We start from the raw sequence: 12,343 nt of genomic DNA on the forward strand, positions 1-12,343 counted from the left end.
AACCCTAGGCAATCTCATTAATCCTTTCTCTCATCGCTATAGTTTTGTCATTTTCAGAATGTGATTTAAATGGAATCATACAGTTACACAATCATTCATAAAATCTAATTTTAAAAATCCCATCTAGGAAGCAGATTCTTCTTGCAAGAACCCATCTCCTTTTCCATGTAATTTCTTAATATTCCATATATTTATAATGTTTTCAAAAGCAAAAACCAGGATAACATATGTACAATAATGTACATTGCAGTATTATCATAATAGCCCAAACTGGAAACAACCCGCAAGTTCATCAACAGGAGCACAGATAAATGCGTTATGGCTGATTTATACAGTCAAACACTGGACAGCAATAAAGAAAAGTGGGTAAGAGATACGCATGATGGTATGGCTGAAATCTCACTGATGCTACGTTGAGCTAAAGAGGTGAGGCACAAACAGAAAATAATGTATAATTTCACTTACATGAAGTTCAAGAGTAGGCAGAACTAACTGATGCTGACAGGAGTCAGAATAGAGGTTCACTGCAGAAGAGGAGATATCGACTGGGAAGAGACATGAGATAGCTTCTTAGGGTGCCAGAAGTATTTTCTATCTTGATCTGGGTTACGGTTATAAAAACGAATATCTGTTTAAAAGTTAAGCTTAGGATTCTGCATGTTACCACTTCACTGTCTGAATTTTGTACCTCTGTTTAAAGAATCTGTTCACGTTTGGTTGCCTGGTTCTTCCTGCTGCATGCGGCTGTCTCCAGCTGCAGAGCGGGGAGGCTCCTGCCCATCGCACTGTCCGGGCTTCATTGCGTGGCTTCTCTTGCTGCAGAGCACCTGCTGTAGGTGTCCAGGCTCTGTAGTCCTGGCTCAGGGCTTATCTGCTCCAAGGCATGTGGAATCTTCCCGGACCAGGAATTGAACCCGAGCTATCTGCGGTGGCAGGAAGATTCTTATCCACTGTGCCTCCAGGGAAGTCCTGTACCTCAATCTTAAAGTGTCAGGGCACAGGGTTTGGCACAGGGGTTGAGTCCTTACAGCACTGCTGTAATGAGACCCAATGTTTAGAACCGTGGCTTTCCCAGGGAAGTACACCGTGACCAACCGTATAAAGTGTCTGGCCCACCTTCTCCTGCGGGCAGTGTACCCTTGCATCATTAACTTGCATCCGTAAATTTCGTTTACTGGGACGTCCCTTGAAAAATCCAGGATTGAAGTGGGCTTTTTCTTCGGGTGGGGGGAGGAGGGTGGGGAGCAGGAGACAGGCGTGCAGAGAAGCACATTCTCTGGTTTCCTGGTGGCTCAGACAATAACGAGTCTGCCTGCAATGCAGGAGACCCGGATTCGATCCTGGGGTTGGGAAGATCCCCTGGCGAGCAGATAGTCTCCCCACTCCCCACTCCAGTATTCTTGTGTTTCCCTGCTGGATCAGATGGTAAAGCATCTGCCTGCAGGGTGGGAGGCCTGGGTTTGACCCTAGGTTGGGAAGATCCCCTAAAGGAGGGCATGACAATGCACTCCAGTATTCTTGCCTGGAGAATCCCCATGGACAGAGGAGCCTGATGGGCTACAGCCCATGGGGTAGCCAAGAATTGGACATGACTGAGCAACTAATACCCTTCACACTCACACACACTCACAAACGCCCTTCACACTCACTCACAAACACCCTTCACACTCACACACACAAACGCCCTTCACACTCACACACTCACAAACGCCCTTCACACTCATACACTCACAAATGCCCGTCACACTCACAAACGCCCTTCACACTCACACACACAAATGCCCTTCACACTCACACACACTCACAAACGCCCTTCACACTCACACACTCACAAACGCCCTTCACACTCACACAAACGCCCTTCACACTCACACACACTCACAAACGCCCTTCACACTCACACACTCACAAATGCCCTTCTTCTTCACCCAGAGACATGCTAGCATGGCTCTGCTGGCAGCCGCAATGGCTGCCTAATCATCTTTTTGAAGAGATGGCCTGGGGCGTCTAGTTCAGTTCAGTTCAATCGCTCAGTCATGTCCGACTCTTTGTGACCCCATGAACCACAGCATGCCGGGCCTCCCTGTCTGTCACCAGCTCCCAGAGTCACCCAAACCCATGTGCATTGAGCCGGTGATGCCATCCAACCATTTCATCCTCTGTCGTCCCCTTCTGCTCCTGCCCTCAATCTTGCCCATTATCAGGGTCTTTCCCAATGAGTCAGCTCTTCCCAAGAGGTGGCCAAAGTATTGGAGTTTCAGCTTCAACATCAGTCCTTCCAAAGAACACCCAGGACTGATCTCCTTTAGGATGGACTGGTTGGATCTCCTTGCAGTCCAAGGGACCCTCAAGAGTCTTCTCCAATACCACAGTTCAAAAGCATCAATTCTTTAGCGCTCGGCTTTCTTTATAGTCCAACTCTCACATCCATACATACCCACTGGAAAAATCATAGCCTTGACTAGACAGACCTTTGTTGGCAAAGTAATGTCTCTGCTTTTGAATATGCTATCTAGGTTGGTCATAACTTTCCTTCCAAGGAACAAGCGTCTTTTAATTTCATGGCTGCAATCACCATCTGCAGTGATTTTGGAGCCCAGAAAAATAAAGTCTGAGACTGTTTCCACTGTTTCCCCATCTATTTGCCATGAAGTGATGGGACAGGATGCCATGATCTTAGTTTTCTGAATTTTGAGCTTTAAGCCAACTTTTCCACTCTCCTCTTTCACTTTCATAAAGAGGCTTTTTAGTTCTTCATTTTCTGCCATAAGGGCGGTGTCATCTGCATATCTGAGGTCATGGATATTTCCCCCGGCAATCTCGATTCCAGCTTGTGCTTCCTCCAGCCCAGCGTTTCTCATGATGTTCTCTGCACATAAATTAAATAAGCAGGGTGATAATATACAGCCTTGATGTACTCCTTTTCCTATTTGGAACCAGTCTGTTGTTCCATGTCCAGTTCTAACTGTTGCTTCCTGACCTGCATACAGATTTCTCAAGAGGCAGGTCAGGTGCTCTGGTATTCCCATCTCTTGAAGAATTTTCCACAGTTTATTGTGATGCACACAGTCAAAGGCTTTGGCATAGTCAATAAAGCAGAAGTAGATGTTTCTCTGGAACTCTCTTTCTTCTTCCATGATCCAGCGGATGTTGGCAATTTGATCTCTGGTTCCTCTGCCTTTTCTAAAACCAGCTTAAACATCTGGAAGTTCACGGTTCACGTATTGCTGAAGCCTGGCTTGGAAAATTTTAAGCATTACTTTACTAGCGTATGAGATGAGTGCAATTGTGTGATAGTTTGAGCATTCTTTGGCATTGCCTTTCTTTGGGATTGGAATGAAAACTGACCTTTTCCAGTCCTGTGGCCACTGCTGAGTTTTCCAAATTTGCTGGCATATTGGTGCAGCACTTTCACAGCATCATCTTTTAGGATTTGAAATAGCTCAACTGGAATTCATCATCTCCACTAGCTTTGTTCGTAGGGATGCTTCCTAAGGCCCACTTGACTTCGAATTCCAGGATGTCTGGCTCTAGGTGAGTGATCACACCATCGTGGTTATCTGGGTCATGAAGATTTTTTTGTATAGTTCTTCTGTGTATTCTTGCCACCTCTTCTTAATATCTTCTGCTTCTGTTAGGTCCATACCATTTCTGTCCTTTATCGAGCCCATCTTTGCATGAAATGTTCCCTTGGTATCTCTAATTTTCTTGAAGCGATCTGTAGTCTTTCCCATTCTATTGTTTTCCTCTGTTTCTTTGCATTGATTGCTGAGGAAGGCTTTCTTATCTCTCCTTGCTATTGTTTGGAACTCTGCATTCAAATGGGTATATCTTTCCTTTTCTTCTTTGCTTTTTGCTTTCCTTCTTTTCACAGCTATTTGGAAGGCCTTCTCAGACAGCCATTTTGCTTTTTTGCATTTCTTCTTCTTGGGGATGGTCTTGATTCCTGTCTCCTGTACAATGTCATGAGCCTCCGTCCATAGTTCATCAGGCACTCTATTAGATCTAGTCTGTTAAATCTATTTGTCACTCCCACTCCCAAGTCATAGGGAATTTGATTTACATCATACCTGAATGGTCTAGTGGTTTTCTCCACTTTCTTCAATTTAAGTCTGAATTTGGCAATAAGGAGTTCATGATCTGAGCCACAGTCAGCTCCCGGTCTTGTTTTTGCTGACTGTATACAGCTTCTCCATTTTTGGCTGCAAAGAATGTAATCAATCTGATTTTGGTATCAACCATCTGGTGATGTCCATGTGTAGAGTCTTCTCTTGTGTTGTTGGAAGAGGGTGTTTGCTATAACCAGTGCATTCTCTTGGCAAAAGTCTATTAGCCTTTGCCCTGCTTCATTCTGTACTCCAAGGACAAATTTGCCTGTTATTCCAGCTGATTCTTGACTTCCTACTTTTGCATTCCAGTCCCCTATAATGAAAAGGACATCTTTTGTGGGTGTTAGCTCTAGAAGGTCTTGTAGGTCTTCATAGAACTGTTTAACTTCAGCTTCTTCAGTGTTACTTTTCGAGGCATAGACTTGGATTACTGTGATATTGAATTGTTTGCCTTGAAAACGAACAGAGATCATTCTGTCGTTTTAGAGATTGCATCTAAGTATTGCATTTTGGACTCTTTTGTTGACTATGATGGCTACTCCATTTCTTCTAAGGGATTCCTGCCCACAGTAGTAGATATCATGGTCATCTGAGTTAAATTCACCCATGCCAGTCCATTTTAGTTCGCTGATTCCTAAAATGTCGACGTTCACTCTTGTCATCTGTTTGACCACTTCCAATTTGCCTTGATTCATGGACATAACATTCCAGGTTCCTGTGCAATATTGCCCTTTACAGCATCGGACCTTGCTTCTATAACCAGTCCTATACACAATTGGGTGTTGCTTTTGCTTTGGCTCCATCTCTTCATTCTCTCTGGAGTTATTTCTCCACTGATCTCCAGTAGCATACTGGGTACCTACTGACCTTGAGAGTTCATCTTTCAGTGTCCTATCTTTTTGTCTTTTCATACGGTTCATGGGGTTCTCAAGTCAAGAATACTGAAGTGGTTTGCCATTCCCTTCTCCAGTGGACCACATTCCGTCAGACCTCTCCACCATGACCCATCCGTCTTGGGTGGCCCCACAGGGCATGGCTTAGTTTCATTTAGACAAGGCTGTGGTCCATGTGATTAGATTGGGTAGTTGTCTGTGATTGCGGGGGGGGGAGGGGGGTGTCTAACAGAAGTTGAATAAAACATACTGTATACTGGACTCCTCTTTCTATAAGAAGGCGCCTCGCTGGTCTCTGCAACCCCAGAGACAATTCAGGGATCTCCTCACAGCTGTATTCACCAGAAAGCCCTCTCGAACTCTGGCTCTCAAACCTGCCTGCACAGGGGAATCGCAGGGGAATTCTACAATGGACCTGTTAAGTAGTTAGAATAGGAAAAAGGAGCCCAGGATGGCGGTGGCTAAAAGACAAGGAACGGAAAAGCCCAAGAAAATAGAACAAAGGCAGGTCGGAGGACCAGAGGACCTCAGGTAGCACCAACAGCACTCCTGGCGAGCCCAATTTACACAGGGCAGGCCCAGGGGAGGAAAAACACACACGAAGAGGGGCCCAAGGGCCAGGGCGCTCTCTCCCCCCTGGCGAGCCCAATTTACACAGGGCAGGCCCAGGGGAGGAAAAACACACACACAGAGGGGCCCAAGGGCCAGGGCGCTCTCTCCCCCCTTTCCGCGCCGTTTGGGTCGGCTTTCCTTTATTTTCTCAATACAACAGAGCTGTAACACGGAGCTATCCAAGGGTTTTAACCTCCGTCGCTTCAAATTCTTGCTGTGACGAGGCAGAACCGAGGAAATTACACACTCCCACCACATACCGATGCCTGGGTCCTGGCCCCAGGGATTCTGATTTATTTGGTGCGAAGTGGGCCCTAGACACTGGGGTGATTTTAGGCGGCCCAGGTGGGGTTACATGCATCTAAGGGCTGCAGTTTGAGGACGCCCTTCCTTCTCTGCACCAGACCTGCACTCCGACCTCCGCGGAAGGTGAGGTTCACCGAGCTCGGTACCCCTGCCCGCTCTGACAGAACCCATAAACTCAAGCCGCTCCGCCATCCCCGCTAGGGATCCTAACGCTACCTGCTGCGGGCGCTCTACGCCCCGCCGCAGCCTCTATGGTACCTTGCAGTCCTCTCTAGCACCTGGAGGACTCCCTCGCCTTCGGCAGGAGCCAGCCGCTCCCTCTCTATGGTGGCGGATTTCCCGGCGCCGCCCGCGGCGGGGGCCTTCACGCCGGAAGCGCGGCCTGAGCGGAAGGGAGGCGGGACTTCCCGCCTGCCGCGCCCCACGTGCTTCCGCCCTGCCGCAGCAGCGCGCACGGTGAGTTTGTGGCGTGTGCCCGAGGCCGGGGGCCCTGGGGGCGTGAGGGGGAGGCCGGGGCCTCGGGGAGAGACTCGGATCGCGCGGCGACCCCGACGACGGCGCCGCCGCTCCAGGGCTGTGGCCTCGGGCCCGGCCCCGCAGGGCCGCGTCGCATCGGGTCGGCAGGGCCCCGCGCGTTCGTGCAGGCCGTTCGGGGCCCCGTCCCGGACCCCAGCTTCTCCCGGAGAGACGCCACCTTGAGGGGCTGGGCGTCAGGGCGCCGGGACCCGCTCTGCAGGCCTGCCGTCGCCGGCTCTGCGACCTTGGGCGGGGCCTCGGTTCCGACGTCTGACGCTGAGTGCTTGAGCTTGCCGAGGTCAGCGGCCCCTCCTGGTCGGATGCCCTTGCGATTGCTCCACGTCCTGCAGCCCCTGGACGGGAAAGCGGCTGGGCGGGCTGGGTGCTGACCGTGATGTCTACCCCCACCCCCAAACCCAGGAACTAGGAGGCCCGCTGGAGATCTCTTCCAGGGCGCAGGGCTGAGATGGACCCCCTCAGGGCCCAGCAGCTGGCCGCAGAGCTGGAGGTAGAGATGATGGCCGACATGTACAACAGGTAAGGCCGGTCCTGCTGCTCACGTCTTAGAGACTGCTCCCAAGTCGTCCTCCAAGGGCAGAGGTGGGCGACTTCCGAAAAATCTTCGTCTCAATCTAGGATAAACTGAGCTCCATACTTCCCAGCACCCACCTCCACCCCCACGCAAGCATGCATGCATGCCCAGTGGCTGAGCTGTGTCTGACTCTTTCCCACCTCTTGGACTGTAGCCGGCCAGGCTCCTCTGTCATGGGATTTCCCAGGTAAGACTGGAGTGGGTTGCGTTTCCTTTTCCACCCACCTCCATGGTTAAGGGCTAATGCAGCCGCAATGTGGACTCACTAGAATGACTTGGACATTGGGGTTGGGATGGAATTGCTGATGGAGGAGCTGTGCAGGAAGAGAAACCAGGCTCTGGTTGGGTTCTGGGGACAGCAGAGCAGTTGCCTTTTGACAGATCCGGCATAACCTGTTCAGCAGTGTTGAGCACTTTGTAGGCATTATCTTTTATAATCTCCACTGAGTTCCCTTGTCCCATTTTTAAGGTGAGGACATTGAGGCTTGTAGAGGTTCAGCAGCTTTTTCAGGGTCCACAGCTCGTCGGTAGCAGTGCCAGGACCAAGACTTCAGTCTGACTCCAGACGAGTCATTGGGCAGATTTGGGAACAAATCACAGCCACATCAACCACTACTACTCTGGCCTTGGGCAAGTTACTTGGACTTGCAGACTGGTGGTTATCCCAGCTATAAAATGGGGTGCGTAATATTGGAGAAGACTCTTGTGAGTCCCTTGGACTGCAAGGAGATCCAACCAGTCCATTCTGAAGGAGACCAACCCTGGGATTTCTTTGGAAGGAATGATGCTAAAGCTGAAACTCCAGTACTTTGGCCACCTCATGTGAAGGGTTGACTCATTGGAAAAGACTTTGATGCTGGGAGGGATTGGGGGCAGGAGGAGAAGGGGATGACAGAGGATGAGATGGCTGGATGGCATCACTGACTCGATGGACGCGAGTCTGAGTGAACTCCGGGAGTTGGTGACGGACAGGGAGGCCTGGCGTGCTGCGATTCATGGGGTTGCAAACAGTCGGACACGACTGAGCGACTGAACTGAATAGTACCTTCCTCATAAAGACATTATAAATATTAAATGTTAAAATATAAGACTTATCAAGCCCAACACAAGTAGGCAGTCAACAATTGCTTTAAAAAAATTTTTTTTTAATATATTTTTTTATTTTTTTAAATTTTATTTTTACTTTATTTTACTTTACAGTACTGTATTGGTTTTGCCATACATTGACATGAATCCACCATGGGTGTATACAAGCTCCCAATCCTGAATCCCCCTCCCATATTTGCTATTTTTATTGGCTAAAACTGTCTGGCATCCTCCTTTGATTAGTTGGGTTTGTCTTGGAGGCTGTCTGTGAGAATGATTTTCTAGAGTGAGCTGTGGAGTCAGGCTCCATGCGTGCGTGTGAGGTGCTTCGGTCGCATCCGACTCTGCGACCTCATGCACTGTAGCCCACCAGGCTCCTCTGTCTGTGGGATTCTCGAGGCAGGGATACTGGAGTGGCTTGCCATGCCCTCTTCCAGGTGATGTTCCCCACCCAGGGATCGAACCCACGTCTCTCAGGTCTCCTGCGTTGGCAGGTGGGTTCTCTACCACTGCGCCCCCTGGGAGCCCCCAGCCAGGCCCCCTGGGCTCGTAGCCCAGCTTTATGTCATCCTGAGGCTCCCTGTTCCTTCACTCCCTCATCTGTAAAAAGGGGGTAACGATCGTGCCGACTGCGTAGAGTCATCCCGAGGACTGCATGGCGGAATCCACGTCACGCACTTAGCATGATGTCTGGAACGTAGCCAGTACTCACCTAATGGTTCCTGTCTGATGAGTCAGAAACACGGGGTGACCATGGGCCAGACAAGGGCCTCCCTGGACGGCGGAGGCGCAGACTGGGGGTTTGCACTGCCTTCCTGGCAGGTGAGATCAGGGCAGCAGGGCAGGAGGGGTCGCACGTTCCTGGTTTGCCACAGCAGGCTGCTGACCAGCCTTACCCTTCTTTCTAGAATGACCAGCGCCTGCCACCGGAAGTGCGTGCCTCCCCACTACAAGGAGGCAGAGCTGTCCAAGGGCGAGTCCGTGTGCCTGGACCGCTGTGTCTCCAAGTACCTGGACATCCACGAGCGGATGGGCAAGAAGCTGACAGAGCTGTCTATGCAGGATGAGGAGCTGATGAAGAGGGCGCAGCAGAGCTCTGGGCCTGTGTGAGGCGCGGCGGCACACCCTGAGGCGCACCCCGCCCTCCACCCGTTTACTGAAAGTGCCCCACGTTGGGCATCTGTGAAGACTGCCCGGCCTGGACTCCTTCTGGAGTCTCCAGGAGCTGGAGTATGATGGAGCCCTTTCCCAGGCGGGCCCTGTGACTGTGTGTGTATGTATATATTATATATTAAAGCAAATTTGTTGACACCCACGGTGTGCAAAGCAGTGTGCCTGGCACTTGGGAGTGAAGGCGGCAGGCACAGCCTCTACCAGCAGAGGGAGTCTGACGTTGTGTTTAAAGCAGAGACCGGTCCTGTGGCTCAAGCGGGCAGTCCCCGTGAGCCGCTCGCTGCGTGAGCCTGACTTCACGTGCTTGGCTTCCTCATCTGTAAAGTGGGGGATGGTCATAGGGCTGGGGGAAGGTAACGAGAGTTCACGTGAATAAACCACTTATAGTATGACTGGGCCAGAGAAGGTTCCCGAGATACTTCTGTTTTTGTAGCGAGCATACGCTTTGTCTGGTTTGGATGCGCTGGGTCTTCGTTGCTGGGAGCGGGCTTTCTCTGGCTGCGGCGTGTGGGGCTCTCGTGGAGTGCAGGCTGTGGGCACGGGGGCTTCAGTAGCTGCAGCTCATGGTCCCAGTTGCTCCACAGCAGGTGTAATCTTGCCAGACCAGGGATCAAGCCCGCGTCTCCTGCACCAGCAGGTGGCTGCTTCACCACTGTACCAACAGGGAAGCCCAGCTTCTTAACGTTTAACAACTGAAGTGCAGGCTGGCACATCATTTTCCCAAATGATGGAAAAGAAATGATTTAGAGGAGCGGGTGGGAAGGAGATGGAACTTAAGTAGCCACAACATCTTGGTGCTAAACGGCCATAGCGGAACCTGTGAAGGGACCCAGCGTCACTCACGGTGTGTGATCCACGGGAGGGCCTGAGTGATAACCGCTGTTAGCCATCCGGGGTCCATCTGAGTCCACCCTGGGGACCACACTCCTCACCCTTGGTGGGATCTTGCGGTCTGATCCACCCAGCAGGCTAGAGGCCCTCTTAGGAAACAGGGCCTCCAAGAGGTGGTGGCTTCTGGGCCACAGGAGAGGAGCGGTAGCCTGGAGGCCAGGACGGACTGCCGCACGTGCTGCCTCGCAGAGGAGAGGCCGCAGCGACTCCTGTCCTGACGGTGCCCTTGGAGAACTGCAGCTCAGAAAGGGCGGCTCTGCACCGGGAGCTTCGGTGACCCCAGTGCCGCCGTGGTAGCAGAGGCTGGCGTCCGGCATGTAACCTCACCAGGCCCCTGGGCATGCAGGACAAGTAGCGGCAGCACGTGCCAGGCTTACAGAGGACAGGCTCAGGGATTCCCTGGCCGCCCAGTGGTTGGGCCGCATCACTTTCATTGCCAAGGGCCCAGGTTCGTTTCCTAGTTGGATAACTAGTATCCCACAAACTGCACGGAGCATCCGGGAAAAAACAGGTTCAGGTCAGACTGCCTGGGGTGAAAGTTCCAGCCTGTGTGCTCCTGCGGAGGCATCTGACTCAGGCAGCTGAGTGCGCGCTCAGTCATGTCCGGCTCTTGGCGACCCCATGGATGGCAGCTCACCAGGCTCCTCTGTCCACCGGCTTCTCCAGGCAAGACGAGTGGGTTGCTATGCCCTTTTTCCAGGGATCGCACCTTCGTCTCTTCCATCTCGTGCACTGGCAGGCAGGTTCTTCACGGCCAGCAACCAGCTCAGTTACCCTGTCCATCAAGTGATAAAGCCAGTTCATCGAGTCGTCATGAAGATTAAATGTGTTAATAATAACTAAGGCACTTGGGAAAGTGCCTCCCTTTCCCATGTTAAATACTCATAATGTTAACTTTTTTTAAAAAATTGTTAACTTGGGTGTAAGGAGACATGAATAACAGCCCCAGAAAAGTTAAAAAGTCATTGTTAAAAAAATCACCTCCAGGGTGGGCTGAGAGCCCGCGTCCAGGTGCTGCAGTGGCGCTGTGGGCCAGCAGGTGGCGCCGTCCGCCCATGGGAGTCCGCCCGCCGGGGCCGGTCCGCGGGCGTTCCTCGGGTGCTCAGCGGGGCTTGTGCTGGGGAGGGTCAGTGGTGAGGAAAACAGACTGCCTGCCTTCAGGTCTAGTGTCGGGAGTTCCCAGGGTGCATCGCTGAAACGTATATTAGAAGCAGGGCCGGTCGGGGTGGAGAGAAGAGGTTCCAGCTACAGATAAGCTCATGTTGGAGTGGGATGGGCCCAGCCAGCGCAGCTCCAAAGCCTGAAAGTGAAAGTGGAGTCGCACTCTTTGTGACCCCGTGGGCTGTAGAACGCCAGGCTCCTCCTTCAAAGCAATACTGGAGTGGGTTGCCAGGTTGCCATTTCCTTCTCCAGGGGATCTTCCCGACCCAGGCATCGAACCTGGGTCTCCTGCATTGCAGGCAGACGCTTTAACCTCTGAGCCACCAGGGAAGCCCGAAGAGCTGTGTTAAAAGGCTGGGTGTTCTCCGAAGGGCATCAGCAGACTGGAAGGAGGTGAACCCTGGCAGTGAAAACGACAGGTCTGCATTTTACAGGTTCCCTCCAGCTGCCAGCCGGGTGGATGGCGGTAGATGGATGACGAGGATTCGGGGGAGGCATGCCAAGGGTCCAGTGAGAAAATGGGTGTGTGTGTGTGTCTGTGTGTGCGGATTCGAGTACAAGTACCCGTTGAGGGCTTCCCTGGGGGTCCAGAGGTTTAGCGTCCACCTTGCAATGCGGGGGACGCTAGTTCGATCCCTGGTGCGGGAAGATCCCCCCGCCACGGGGCGGCGAGAGCCCTCACGGAGCCACTGTGAGGAGACGCCCACGCGCTGACGCCCACGCGGTGCGAGCAGAGGGGACCCCCCCGCGGCCGGAGAGCGCCTGCGCGGGGCGACAGGGCGACGGAGAGCCAGCGCAGCCAGAAAGAGCAAGAAATTAAGACGACAACCTATTGTTGCGCATTGTGCTAGTGAGTGTATTATTATTTCATTAGGATCTGAAAACAGCTCTGAGGCAGGTACTGTGGTTCTCATAGATGAAGAAGCTGAGGCTCCAAAAAGTAAGTAACTTGCTAAGGGTCCTAGAACAAGCAAGTGGCAGGATTGCAGCTAATTCAGAGCCCA

The 12,343-nt window shown here is 51.9% G+C and overlaps 1 protein-coding gene and 1 non-coding gene across 4 annotated transcripts; one reads left to right on the forward strand and one right to left on the reverse strand.

Annotated features, from left to right (window-relative positions):
• Positions 6,300-9,443, forward strand: TIMM10 (translocase of inner mitochondrial membrane 10 homolog (yeast)). Of its 3 annotated transcripts, none has more exons than XM_018059064.1 (3): positions 6,300-6,376; positions 6,857-6,973; positions 9,023-9,443. In XM_018059064.1, exons 2-3 carry the CDS (start codon positions 6,903-6,905, stop codon positions 9,222-9,224), a joined length of 273 nt encoding a protein of 90 aa, XP_017914553.1. In that variant the 5' UTR covers positions 6,300-6,376; positions 6,857-6,902; the 3' UTR covers positions 9,225-9,443. The 3 variants fall into 3 exon arrangements, with proteins under 3 accessions (XP_017914553.1, XP_017914554.1, XP_017914552.1); XM_018059065.1 differs by lacking the exon at positions 6,300-6,376 and adding an exon at positions 6,396-6,734 and having other exon boundaries at positions 9,023-9,425; XM_018059063.1 differs by lacking the exon at positions 6,300-6,376 and adding an exon at positions 7,073-7,215 and having other exon boundaries at positions 6,859-6,973; positions 9,023-9,425.
• TRNAC-GCA lies at positions 11,598-11,669 on the reverse strand. The gene has a single exon. It is a non-coding gene; the product is annotated as a tRNA-Cys (tRNA).

This window comes from Capra hircus, chromosome 15 (genome assembly GCF_001704415.2).
Source record: "Capra hircus breed San Clemente chromosome 15, ASM170441v1, whole genome shotgun sequence".
In the NCBI taxonomy this organism is placed as follows: domain Eukaryota; kingdom Metazoa; phylum Chordata; class Mammalia; order Artiodactyla; family Bovidae; genus Capra; species Capra hircus.